Source organism: Martes martes (assembly GCF_963455335.1).
Source record: "Martes martes genome assembly, chromosome: 10".
NCBI classification, from domain to species: Eukaryota; Metazoa; Chordata; class Mammalia; order Carnivora; family Mustelidae; genus Martes; species Martes martes.
Window position 1 is genome coordinate 72,974,253 of NC_137898.1, and position 14,115 is coordinate 72,988,367.

Genomic DNA, 14,115 nt, shown 5'->3' on the forward strand with positions numbered 1-14,115 from the left:
GTTACGCATGGGACACACTCACAACAACGCCTCAGTAACTACTAGGCCCAAGGTACTGCTTTTCAAGGTCTTTACAGGACAGAAAAAAGAAAGAAAAAGAGAGAGAGAGAAAGTTGACGTTTTGGTCCCAGATTTTGAGTTTGTTAGAAAATGTACATTCATGTTTGGTGAATCAAAGAATCTTCTGGGAAAAGAATTAAAGTAAACAAAACTTTTTACAGTTGCTTATTAACTATGCTCTTCCCCCTCCATTATGCTGTTTCACGCTCATTGCTTCCCTAGAGCAAAGCACTTGGTTTGGAACTGGTTCAACAGACTCCTTGTCAGCCCTCAAAAAGATAAGCAGTGTTTCTTAAAAGCCCGTGTTTTCTAAGGCCACTAGAAGAAAATCTGCCAGAAGATTTGTAGTTGGTGTCTTCGTCGGTTGATGTGAAATAGCACTATTAATCTCATGTTTCCGTTGCGGGTGCACTTGGCATCTTCCACCTCGGCTCTTAACCAGGCGACTAAGCTTGTCACTGTGTCTGCGTGAACGCGGGAGGTCTCGGCTCCGTCAGCGGAAGCCAGCGTGGTTTCCGAGGACATTCACAACGACGAGGAGCTCTGAGTGTAATCTCTTATGATCAGTGTGTCATATTTGGGAGACGATGGGATACAGAGGGCCGACTCCGACACTGGCGAGTTGGGGGTGGTACTCCCAGAGTCCACCGAGTCTCTAAAGGGGGACGGCGGGGTGAGAGCCACCAACTCTTCCAGGTCCGGCTTCCCGGCCGCAGCCTCGGGCCCGGCCGCCGCCGGGGGCTCCTCGGCAGCGCCCCCTACCGGCGGGGCCGCCGCCGCCGCCACCACCGCCGCGGGCGGCGCGCCGCCGGTGACCTCGATGGCGGGCAGCGGCTGGATTTCGGCGAACGTCGTCATGGTCGTGGGCAGCTGGATCTCTTTGGGGATCAGGTAGGACGAGCAGAGCGGGGCGCCCACGCCGGGGCCGGGCGCCGCGGTGGACAGCATCATGGAGTTGAGCTCGCTGATGTTGGCCGTGAAGCGGGTCACCACGCTGCTGATCTGCTCCATGAGCGAGCCCTGCGAGGAGCTGCTGCGCGCCGCGGGCTCCGAGTGCAGCGACGGCACGTCGTCGTCCGTGCGGCTGGCCGAGCCCGCGCGCTGGCTCAGCGTGCTGATGGGCGACGGCGAGCGCGGCCGCGCGGGCGCGGGGAAGTGCTCCTCGGCCTCCGTCACGTCGTACAGCGCCTTGGGGCCGGCGTCCGGGGGCTCCGGCCCCCCGGGGCCGCCGCCCGCGGCCCCCGAGCCCCCGCCCGCGCCGCCCGCGGCCCCCGCGCCGCCGCCCGCGCAGCCCGCGCCCAGGCCGCGGCTCTCCGTGCTCTTGGGGAAGGGTTTGATGACGGCCGTTTGGTTGGGGTTCTCCTTCTTGTTGATGTGGATGGACAGCCGCTGCCACAGGTGCTGCCCCCGGCTGCTCTTCTCGTTCTGGGCCCACGTGACGGATTTTCCGTTGGAGCTGCGGAGAGAAGGGAGACCAGAGGTAACTCGGAGGTTCCCCAGTGCCGGGTGATGGGACTCGGATTGGGAAGGACTTCTGGTCTTTCAGGAAAGAAGGCTTCAGAGGACACCCCGGGCGGAGGTCTTAAAAGAGGCCTTCGGTTTATCATTCACACGAAAGTGTGTGGCAGGGGATAGTAGGAAGGATAAAGGATGGAGATTATAGAAGATGTAGCAGCAGTTCTGAGCCCGCCCAGGAGTGCAAGGGCTGCTTATGCCGTAAAGCTGGAAACCAAGCCTTGCAGTATTGTGGCGGTGTGCAGAAGTGCCTGGTACTGGGCACGGGCTTCCTGAAGCTGGCGGCCTCTGAAAGGAAACGGTAGCACTAGGACCTCAACTCACCAGCCCAGTCATCAGAGGGGAGTAAAAGGGTAGGAGTCAAGGGTTACCAGGAAATAGACAGTGGTTCCAGTTCACTTTTTATCCTGCAAGCCAACTATTGGTGTATTTGACTAGGGATTTCTTTTGCAACTCCAGACTTTGAACATGGTTTTAGTTAGCCTGGCTTATCTGCTGGAAAATAGAAATTCATTGAACACATACACAAATTTCTAATTAATTAGAGCGTTTCTACTTCACCCAAATTTTCCTCCCAAATTTGTTTTTAGGCTTATAGCTTGAATCACAGTTCTATGAGGGAGCATATTGACTTTGGCACCTCGCATATTGATTTCTAATTAGGGTCTTGATGAGTGTTTCTGGCTCACTCGACTTCTTAGGATCTTTCTCCCTCTTCCCTTTCTCCTAGCAGTCCATTTTGGTTTCCACCCTGGGGTCTGAAAGCGCCTCTGATGAAGATGGAATTGGTGCCTCAGCCTCAGGTCCTGACTATGTCCTCCTTACCGGTAAATATGACACAACTTCTGAAACCACAGATCCTCTCTCAGGAACCTCATTAGTGGTCAGAGGATGTGGCCAGACCTTCAGGGATGTTCTGTGGAGAGAGTGTGGGGGATATTGGGGATTTCTCATGACAAAGGAATCCAAGATCTCTGTAGGGAGGGGATCTCTTTCTGTCCTAGGTGGTGTGACCAAGTGATAACCTTGAGCAGTCTATGAACAAAAGGCTTTGGCCACCCAGTTTTCTCATCTTAGCCAGAGCTGATGAAACTTAATCATGCCTAAGACTCATATAGGGCATTTGTCCACTATCCCAGGCAGGACCCCAGGAAGATTCTGATGGTCTGGATTGGGTTTCAAGGATCTATGCATTTTACAGCACTCCATCTCCAAAGTGAAGACACTGCAGGTGTTTCCCAAACCGAGAAACTCTAGCAGGAAGCTCTCCTTTCTTTCTGGGTTCCCATTGCTCCCTTGGCCTCCTTGCTGGAGGGCTGAACTGCTTTTTCCAGGAAGGGGTCTGAATTGTATTTGGAGCCCACCTGCCATGGGCTGCCAGATCCACTCTACCTGTGAAAATAGACCCCTATTTCTGCAGCTCTTATGACAGGATGCTTCCTCTTTCCCATCCTGCTTCTCATTTTTTACATCAGTCCCTTTCCTCCTTGTGGTTTTCCTTTTTCTGCTCTTCCTCTGAGATCTCATTCTATTTAATCTACCCAATATTTTGCAACCTGGTGTCGTTCAGAATTCTGGAACGAGATATGTCCTCCTCCTCTGCCCCTCTTCCTGCAAAGGATGGATAAATTCTTTCCAGGTTTGGAGGCTGACATGCATCCCCAGTAGCAGAATAGGCCCTGCCAACCTAACTTTTCCTTTGCGGATTTGTTTCTACATTTTTGCATTAATCTGACCTGCCACCTTTTATGTTTTTAGTGCATTACTTTCTTCTTCCCAGGTGTCTACTAACTTCTGGAACATGACACAGAAGAAATGGGCCAGACTATTTATGGGATTTCATTGGGAGGATGGTTGCCAACAACCCCTTTTCTCTCCTACCAGCAGGATAAGAAACAGGTATGTTGGAAAGGACAATTAATCTTTCAGGTTGCTGAGGCCGCTTTTAATACAAATCATGGGCTAGAAACTAGAAGCCTAACTGGATTTATCCTACTAAGCTTTACTGTAGAAAGATTCTTGCTTCCGACATAGAGAGGTTTTGATGGAACATAACTCTGGCTATTAATGGTGACAGTCTTTGGAATCACATGTAGTGGTGCCTAAAAACATGATGGCACATTGAAAAGCCTTTGGATGAATGTGCGAGAAGGAAGCTATCCTACCCAGCCAGTCTGCACAGAGTACTGACATTGCTGCCGGCCATGCCTTTGCTCATAGTGTCTATGGTCATATGGGAGAGAGAGCACCAGACAAGCTGCATACCAATAGAATGGAAATGGATGCAGGAGACACCAGAGAAATGGAGGCCAAATCTGAGCACTTCCTTTCATTCCTTGGGTCATGACAGGGTTTTTTTTTTCCTCCAAAATGGGAAATTTTAATAAGCATTTTTTGGATGAATAGGATTTTCTTAAGCTAACAGGACCATTGTGTGGTGTCCTCAAAGTTCAGTAGACAAAGGAACCTAAAATCTGGGTTCTAATCCTGGATCTGCCAGTCTGGATGATTGGAAAACAATAGTCTGAAAGCCTTGGTAAAAAGCAGAGAGGATGTCATTTAGCAAAGGTGGTTGTGAGGATTCAATGAGACAGACTGTACAGGTGTGAAAGGTTCTTGTAAGGAGAAGGTATCTAAGAGTGTTAGTTTCTTCATTCCATGTGAATATTGCATTTCAGAAAATAAAAACAATATACTCATGTGGTTTTGAGCTCTGGCTGAGAAACAGGGAATTCAGTGTAAAGTAAAATATTTTATGTGGTAAAGCCATAAGATATTTTTGGTTGTTCCATCGGGTTTGGTCTGTGGTCTTTTTCCATGCTAAGTTGTCTACTTAGTGATCACATCCACTTCACTAAATTCTACAATATTCTACAGTTTACTTCTTCCCGAAATGCTCTTTCATGGTGCTCCCTCCTGTCTGTCTCTTCCTTGCATTTTGACTAAGCTCTTCCTATCAGGTTGTTGTTTTTTTTTTGTCAGATTTTGCTTTAATTGCTTTTTCTTGAGATGCTTTTCTGACCCCGCCTCAACTAGGTTAGAACTAGGGTTCTTTGTATCCTGCCAGGGTACCCAGTGCATGCGCTCCATAATATGTTTGAACTAATAATTGAGTGGATACATGCATTTCATTTCAAAAAATCTATACTGATTGTTTTTGTTAGAATTACTTTTTAAAAATAATTCAATATTAAAAAACATTTAATATTTAAAAAATCCTATTTCTTTTGCTTTGTGGATCTCTCTACTTTTCATAGAACTTACTGTAATCAGTAGTGCTCAGTGTACGCAAATAAAAGATTTAATTAATTAAGTACAAAAACACAGATCTTCATATCTACTATGAAGATCACAAAGGATTTGTTCCTTTTTTGTAATTTATATACATATATGTATATATGTGTATGTGTATGTATGTAGGTATGTGTGTGTGTGTGTGTGTGTATTTGTTTTAGTGAAATTTCTCAGTGATGGAAGTTTATGGAGGCAGTATTGATAGTAGCCCCAGAATGTGGGTGTATGATCTGGCCCTGAGTGATGGTGGGCAAATCACTTAACACCTTTGTGCCTCTTTGTTCTTTCATATAAAAAGGAAGAAATAAACCTCCCCTTGCTTACCTCACATAATTTCTGGGAGGAATCCAAATGGTAGTACACATGAGGGTAATTTATAAAGCACAGCACCTCTACGAACTTCACCATCAAATCTTACAACCAGTTGAGATAAAACCATTATTGTTGCTGTTGTTGAGATTTTTTTTTTTTTTTTGATCAGGATTATACATTTGCCTTAAGGGCCCTGAGGTAAGACAAGAGAAAGCAAACTTTTCCTTACCTGTCTATAGCACTTGACCTTCCCCACTGAATATTTTAGGCATTAGAAAAGGAGGAGAGAGGAATGGAGAGAGACAGAAGAGATGGTTTGCTACATCTGGAAAGGGTAGTTTGGCCAAAAAAACCTGTAAAAAGTGTGCTCTTTCCAGGCACCAATTTACCCTTTGCCAAATATAAAACTATGTTTTCTAATGTTCTTTCTACTATACAATTGGTTCTTTTCTGGAGGGAGAAAAGAACATTTTGATAATGTTATTTGAGGATTGCATTTTTTGTTTTTGTTTACAGTTTGTGTCTGCCAAAATGACACCATCTACTCTTATTCTCAGTTTATTCTTCCTTTTTCTATTCCATGCATGACACATAAATAATTTATTCACTTCAAGCAGGCTCTGAATATCAGCTCAATGACCTCTCCCAGTTTCTCTATTCATCTGCCAAAACCTGTAGGAATTAGCATTCTGACATGGCAAACCATCATTAGGAGGCAAATGTTAATAAAGAGAGTTTGACCATTCAAAAATCTATGGAATTTAGAATTTTTGTGTTCGTTTTAAGTGGCTGTTGAATTAAAAAAAAAAAAAATTAAAAATGACTGTTGAATGGCCGGTGTGGTTCTTTCCTGAAAAATTGTTTAGGGTTTTATTAAGGCCATAGAAACAATTAAAATCCTCAGAACACTTCACTGAATGAAAAAACTATGCCTTTATCCTCTCTTTTGTTACATGGTTTAGTAGTACCTTCATGTTGTACAGATTTAGGGTATCAGAGTAATCAAATATATCCTTTGAAAATTAGCACATTCTTTTCACGAAAAAATTATCTTCATTACTACACCTCTCTTGTTTAAGATTTTGAGTTTAGAGGTAGCCAGGAGAGAGGAATAGTAAGATTATGAGCTTCCTAATACACAAAATATATATTTTTAAAAGGTTTTATTTATCCATTTGACACAGAGAGAGAGAGACAGAGCACAAGCAAGGGGAGCAGTAGAGGCAGAGGGAGAAGCAGACCCGCTGAGCAGGGAGCTAGTGCGGGGCTCAATCCCAGGACCTTTGAGATCATGACCCGAGCTGAAGGCAGACTCTCAACGACTGAGCCACCCAGGCGCCCCTACAAAAAAATATTTAAAAAAAAATTTAAAAAGCTTGTAATGTCATTAGCAAATATGTCTTTGGAATGACTTCAGAAAATACTAGGCCAGTAAAAGAATTTCATGAATTAAGAATATTATAAGCAGAAAATTTCCAATTGCAGTTCCATTTTCAGCACATTTTCTTAAACTTTATCAGTATATTTTGCTTACCATAATTTGCTTTGAATTACAAAGTACGGAAATACGTTTTTAAAAAGAAAATGAAGAATTTGATATTGTTTATATTCAGACAGTCTACATTAGGTGGAATAATTTCTTTCTGAGCCTTGCCTAAAATCTGACATCTTGATTTTGACAATTACACTGAGAAATACACCATATATAAGAAAATGGCAGAATCATCCATATAAATTTCCCCAGTTACAGCATAAATGGATGTAAATAGCTATCTTGCTGACAAAAACAAGTTAAATGGCCGTGATGATGTATGCATTAGAAATACACGTATAGACAAAAACACTTGAGTAAATGGAAATGAATTACCTATAATGACACAATAATTGGAAGCACTATCACCTTATATTTGCATCGTGCTTTATAAAATACTTTAGGAACACTGATTGTCAAAGTTAGATAGGATCCATGTTTTGGTCCTCCTTTCAAAAATAAAACTGAGGCTCTGTGAGATAGGCGATTTGCCCAAAGTTAAGCAGTGAGAAAATGACAACGGGGAACCAATACCATCTCATGATTTCCAATTCACTTTTCATGAAAGTACACCACCCATATTTGTTTTTTGAAGTAAGCTGTCCTTATTTCAAGCCCTCAGATGTTACCTGGTGATGATACGCATTTTTAAGTCGATAAGTTAGTCATTTGATTTATGTTCTCTATTACCATATATCTTCGTTCTTCTTAATCATATACTTTGAAGTCTCAAGAAAGCACCTTATAACACTCTTTGTTGTTAACTCAAATAACACAGGTTGACCCGAGCACTTACACTTGGCAAGGATAATGAGTGGATGCCTCGATGATGAAGGCACTTCTTTATACCACCATATAAATAAAGAGCATAGAGCAATTTTTAGCCTCTCTTTTTTCCCTCCATGCTATGATCTAGTAAAAGGCAGTTGTCTTATGTGTAGCACACTTATTTTCTTTCTTATTTTGGAATGCCACTGAATGAGAATGGTGTAATGTCAAGGATAACTATTTTGCAAATTTTGACATTTCAACTGATATTGGTAACAAGTGATATGTGATACGTCGGCAAATGATTGTGGTTGATCAGTATTTTTTGGTACTGTGGTAGAGAGTTGCTGACATGAGACTTCCCTCAAAGAGGGCAAGAGAGAAGATGCACGCAGAAGGCTAGGAATATGAGCTACTCCTAGTATTTTGATAGAAAGAGGTTGTTTATCTTTTCCCTAGGTCCTTGAAAGACGGAAGCAGATGGACAGTTGGAAGGGTGCTGAGGACAAGGAGAATGAGAGATTGTGGAGCATGGGAACAAGTAGTCAGTTCATTGGGTACTGTAGAGTACAGATCACAAGGGATTCAAAACTTCACAAGAGGAAGAAATCATTTCTAGCAGGAGGGAAGTGGCCAAGGAATGATGCTTGCCTCAGGAGACAGATTGTATCGACACGTGGAAAAATTAGTAGATTATGGCGAAACCCAAAAAGAGCAGTAGGCATTGCCCTCCAGGAAAGACAGCAGTGACATAAGTTCAGGAATCCACAAAGGATATTCTAAGATAAGCAGTAGTCCTATATGGGGATGGATAAAGCATCAGCAGGTTAAGAGTTTGGACTTTCTTGTTTACTACAAAAATGTCTTAGGGCACCTGGGTGGCTCAGTGTGTTAAGCCTCTGCCTTCAGCTCAGGTCATGTGGGATCACGCGCTGCATTGGGCTCTCTGCTCAGCGGGGCAGCCCTCTGCCTGCCTCTCTCCCTACTTGTGATGTCTCTCTCTCTCTGTCAAATAAATAAATGAAATCTTTAAAAAAAAAAATGCCTTGTGGCCACCCATGACCTACAAGGATCTTCTTTCTTTTCTTTTCTTTTGCTATTTTAATAACTCATTAATAATTAACCTCGGACTTCTTATCAGTATAGAGAAGTGGTCTAATATATTTAACTAGAGAGATATGGTCTAATTATTAGATACATATGTAATCTACATACTCGATCAATAAATGAATGCATATATAACGAAATACTCATGGGTTCTTTTCTGTGTTATTCTTCAATTTTAAGAATTCTTTTGTGTTATTTAATCTTTTAGGTATTCCATATTTCTGGAGCTCAACAAAAACAATCAAATGTAGGAAGCCTGCCAAATCTGCTTTAAAACCTCACTGCAGACTCATCCATTGACCTTATTCCTTGTCTGCTCCAGTCCTGGCTGTACTTCAGGAATATGTTAAGGCCTAATTAATATCTGTTAAATTAATTAGTCCTTCAGGCAATAAGGAACCAAGAAGATTGAAACAAGCAAAAGAGTGGTGTCCAGGGTAGATTTAAGAAGCTGTTTTCATAGTGCAGGGACACAGTGTTAAGATGATAACAGGTGTGGGAAAAAATGAGGACGGAAAGGAATATCCCGATCTGAAAACTATTGTGAAAGAAACGACATTTGTCCTTGCCTATTGGTATCAGAGGAATGCAGAGAAAAGGTTGCTCACTGGGGAAAGAAATTTCAAGGAAGGATTTGCAAATAAAGTGGAGATTAACGGGCCTTAAAGGCTGGGGAATGTTAAAATAACACGTATAAACAAAATTCAATTAATATGTGTGTTGCATATATGGCAAAACAGCTAATGCCACATGCTCAATCCCAGGAAACCCTTCCAACAACCTTGTGGAGTGGACTTTTGCCTCCCTTTTAAGTAGCTGGGAGTTAGCTACTGGCAGCCTGCTTCTATGATAATTCCCTCAGAGATCATTTCTTAACTAGGCATTTAGTCCCTAATAAAAATCCTTGTGGAACGAGAACCACTTGGTTCTATTTTAACTAGGCTTGGGTTTAACAGGATGCTTTTTCAGCAGGTCACAGTCCATGGGTGGGGGTGGTTATTAAAGTTCCCGGTGCTTCTAGGTGCTACTCCCCTCCCCCCCATCCTCATAAGGAGAAAGCATCTAACGAAGGCCATAAAGGGCTGTAAAGCAGGAACATGTGCCAAGCAGAGGCATTCTGTTGGATCACCACAGTCTCTTCTTTCTCAAGTGAAACTATTTTTTTAAATTTAAAATTCAGTAACCCCGGGCTCAAACCTCAAACTAAACCACTCCTTGTACTGAGATATAATTTCTAGACTTAAGTTGAGGTGCTTCAACTAAGATTAGAGGATTTTTTTTATCCAAACCGGAAATTATTTTCTTCCAGCAATTACCATAAAGCCCAGATTACAATTTCATAAAGAGGGAGCAAGAGAAGACATGGCTATTTTGCACCCCTTGGCTGATACCACCAAGAAGACTTGGTGGAGGAATCCAGCTTGATTTAAAGCTTGAATAAAGCATGGGATTGGGATTGATACCTAAGAAGAGGAGAATCCTGGGAGGATAATATCTCTCCTTGGAATAGAACTTTACATCTCACAAGGTGTTTCCATCTGTTTTATTATATTTGACCTTCACAACAGCTGTCTAACATAGCACTTATTGCATGGTATTTTTAATCACTTATTTACAAATCTGTTTCTGCACGAAGCCTTGAACACTCCAAGGGCAATGACTATGTGCATTTCCTATGCTTGGTTTGGTGCCTGGTGCAGGGTAGTGGGCTGAGAGTATTAGGGAAATGAAGCAAATTCTGTATTTGCCTTGAAGGCCTCATATAAACATATTATTAGGGATGCCTACGAGGCTTGGTTAAGCAGCTGCCTTTGGCTCAGGTCATGATCTCAGGATCCTGGGATCCAGTCCGCATTGGGCTCCCCGTTCAGTGGGGAGTCTGCTTCTCCCTCCCCCTGCTCCTGCTCTCTCTCTTGCTCTCAAATAAATAAAATCTTTAAAAAATAAACAGATATTATTAACCTGCACTAGATGCAAAACCTGAGGTTTATGGAACCTGTGCCCAAGTCAAATTAAGGCAAAACACTGCCTCAAATCGGACCTCAAATCCAGAGTCATTGCCAACATGTGGTATTGTCTGTGTGCTAAGGACACACAAAAACTAAAGGGCTAATGAGACACATCCTAATGGAGCATCCAGGGAAATGATAACACCCAAGTTTGTATCCATAAAATGATCTGATGATAAATGCCAAAGCTCTCTATTAACATTGACCTGAACATTGCAGAGATGAATACTGAGGGAGTGGAGAATAAGACATTTGTCCCAGGATTGTGATAATAGTTGCTGAAGAAATGATTTCTGCTTAGAAAAAAGATTCCTTATACCTTAAGTGGTGAAGTAACATTTTTAAAAATAAATAATTCTTATGTTAAGGAATCCATTCAAAATGACTCATGAAATATAGGATTAGGTGGAATAGTGATTCAAGTTTCCAGAGCACTTAGCTCTGCTGAATAGTTTGTCCTTATTTTGGTATTATCCACCTAACGGGAATATGGTGATAAGTTTAGGTGGACATTGCAAGATTTTATCAGTATTTTGTGGTGGGAATAAAAGCAAGTATGCCTCTAGTATTGACTTCTTCCTCTAGAGTTCAAGAATTTGAACTGATAACTCCAAGATTGCTCTCTTTGTGGCCTTTGTTCTATGAGATAGTTATGGTTCCCCTTCCTCCCTTTTATAAGTAATTATAAGCTATTGGATCTTTTGTCTCTCTCTCTATATATAAATACTTAATTTGTATATAACTACTAAATTATCATATATATGTATTTCATGGGCAGGGACAGCAGTCTTACAAAAGATTTTGAGCAGCTCCATTTTTTTTTTGGCCAACAAAAAGGATGTTAGACAAGAAGAGGACTGAGGGAAACTGAGAGCAGAGAGCCAGGGAACCCAAGCGGTCCTATGCCATACTATGCCACATATGTATTACGTATATATTACGTATATACTATACCAGGCTGAAAGAAGAAGTAGAATATACGCACAGCAATTAGTGATTCTTCTGGAAAAATAAGCAAAGGAAATTAAGAATCTGGTTTATATTCTTTTATATTTGTGGCAGTTACTGAAGTTAATCATTTCTAGTCTGATCACAAGACATTAGCTGAACTCAGTTTTTGTCAGACTTCCAAAATATTTCCCTAAGAAATTCTTATAATAAGATTCAGGAAATTATTATAAGTTACTCAAAAATCTATAACTTTGTTCCTTTGCTTTTTTTAAAAAAGATTTTATTTGAGAGAGAGTGAGAGAGAGAGAGAGAACGAGTAGGGGAGGAGCAGAGGCAGAGGGAGAAGCAGACTCCCCACTGAGCAGGGAGCCTGATGTGGGACTCTGGGATCCCAGGACTCTGGGATCAGGATCTGAGCCAAAGGCAGATCTTAACTAACTGAGCCACTGAGGTGCCCCGTTCCTTTTTTTTTTTTTTTTTTTTTCTGATTGATATGCTTTTATAAAACTGGTTGGCAAACTGTATAGAAAGTAAGAATGACCATGGGTGGTTCATGAATAAATGGCTCTATGGTCAGATAAGTTAAGTAGATTTAAACTGCTTTCTGTGGAGCTTCTCAAGTCCATCTGTCTGCCTGCCTTCCTAACTTCCTTCCTTCCTTCCTTCCTCCTCCCTCAGAGAGTGCTCACTGGTTTCCCAGGAGGTGGGGTTGAGGGAGAGGGAGAAACAGAATCTTAAGCAGGCTCCATGCCCAGCCATCCAAGTTCCCCTCGAGTCTCTGTTTTGTAAGGATTTACTGAAAATCTCCAAGAAGAGCACAGAGCATGTAATGTTGGCTATGCTAATTTGATCCATAATGTCCACTTCTGCCTTTTCTTCTCTCCTCCTCATCTAACGTTCTTCAGAATATATTTTGTGACGTTTTCTAATAGGGATTCTAAAAACCTGAACTTGAAACATGTTGCTTTCTTCTTCCCTTATTCAAATCTGGGCCTTATTATCTGGATCATAGATATAACTATACCTTAATATAGCCAATTGCTCCTGCAGTTTCCATCAGAATGAATTTTATACCTTTATCAAGATTGTCAGGAGCACATGGATGGCGCACTCGATTAAGCATCCATTGTTGTGAACTCAGGGTCGTGAGATTGAGCCCCATGTCAGGTTCTACCCTCAGTATGGAGTCTGCTTGAGACTCTGTCTCCCTCTCCCTCTGCCCCTCCTCTCTGTGCACTCTCTTTCAAATAAACACATAAATCTTTTTAAAAAATAAAAGAAAAAGACTCTCAGTTCTTTAGGGTGGAGATGATTCCATATTTTCTGGAACACCCCATGGTCCCTAAAACAGGGCAGCCTACATACAGAAAGGTTCTCCTTGCCCTCTTATTGATTGATTTACTGAATCTACAGTCCCAGAGCACTTTTGGATACTGAGAGTGGAATATTGAACAGGACATGTTTTTGTCTTCAAAAACTTCAAGTTTAGTAGGAAGAGACAGGTGACGAGATAATGTGGCAGTATTGAGGTAACTCAAAATACTTTAGAACTATGAGTTTGGGCAGACGTAAAGTAGAATGTAAGAATTTTGGAAAGGTTTCAAAGAGGAATTGACATTAGATTTGGGTTTTGAAAACTGAATAAGAGTTTGCCAAGTAGAATAGGAATAGGGGTTGGAAAAGATGGGTTAAAAGAGCAAGGAGGGGCAATTCAGGGGGAGACACAGCATGTGTTAGGGGGTGAAACTGTAGGAAGGAGTCAGCTTTGTTTGGAGAATTGTAAGAAATTTGGGGTTTTGGAGAAGAGAACGTATGTGCCAAAACATGAATAAAAGGTCAAAGAGTTAGAATAGGGTTAGTGTTTGAAGTTCCTTATATTCTGAGTGCATGGGTTTGGATTTTATACCAGGTGGCAGATATCATAGTGGTTAGAGCGTGAATTCCAGAATCACACTGAGTTTGGCTCCAGTGTGGACATTATTGTTTACCTTTTTAAAGATGAAGTACGAGACCATATAGGTAAGATACTTAAAGCCAGTGTCTGGTGTATCTAAACACCAGGGAGAACCATGGGAGAACATGAATTTTAAGGCAGAGAAATTATATCATTGAATTAATTTCATTGATACTACTAGATTTTGTTCTACATACTTTTCCAGAATTGGTTGTTGAGAAAACAAGGGTGATGGTACGTGAAGAATGGTAGAAAAGACCCCATAAAAGGATTTTCTAAGCTGAGTAGCCTTGGGGAACAGTAATACTAAATAGAATCTATTGAATGCCTGCTAAGTGCTCTGCTTGCATTATCTCATTTAGTTCTCACAGCACCATATAGGAAGGGAAGTGCTCTATTATTATCTTCATTTTACAGACAATGGAGATTAAAGAGGTAAAATGGTGCTTCAAGGTCACACTGGCTAGTGCTCAAATCAGGTTTTAAAGTCTTAAAAGTTCAGAATAAGTCTTAAGAGTTCAGAATTTTCACTAAATCACTCCACTGTGTAGGTTATTTAATATCCCTGAGCCTCATTTTCCTCATCTGTACCATGGAAAGATCATTGTTGGGAG

The 14,115-nt window shown here is 41.7% G+C and overlaps 1 protein-coding gene and 1 long non-coding RNA gene across 3 annotated transcripts in view; one reads left to right on the forward strand and one right to left on the reverse strand.

Annotated features, from left to right (window-relative positions):
• Nucleotides 1-585: 585 nt before the first annotated feature.
• GRM5 (glutamate metabotropic receptor 5) overlaps nucleotides 586-14,115 on the reverse strand; it is a gene marked incomplete at both ends in the record, with an annotated part of 484,777 nt that continues 471,247 nt past the window's right edge. For both annotated transcript variants that reach the window (XM_080816131.1, XM_080816130.1), the window contains one exon: nucleotides 586-1,516. In XM_080816131.1, the coding sequence (XP_080672257.1) occupies nucleotides 586-1,516 (931 nt within the window). The remainder of the gene's footprint in view (nucleotides 1,517-14,115) is intronic.
• On the forward strand, nucleotides 1,444-3,476 carry LOC308350635. The gene is made up of 3 exons (XR_013967554.1): nucleotides 1,444-1,540; nucleotides 2,306-2,402; nucleotides 3,356-3,476. It is a non-coding gene; the product is annotated as an uncharacterized lncRNA (long non-coding RNA).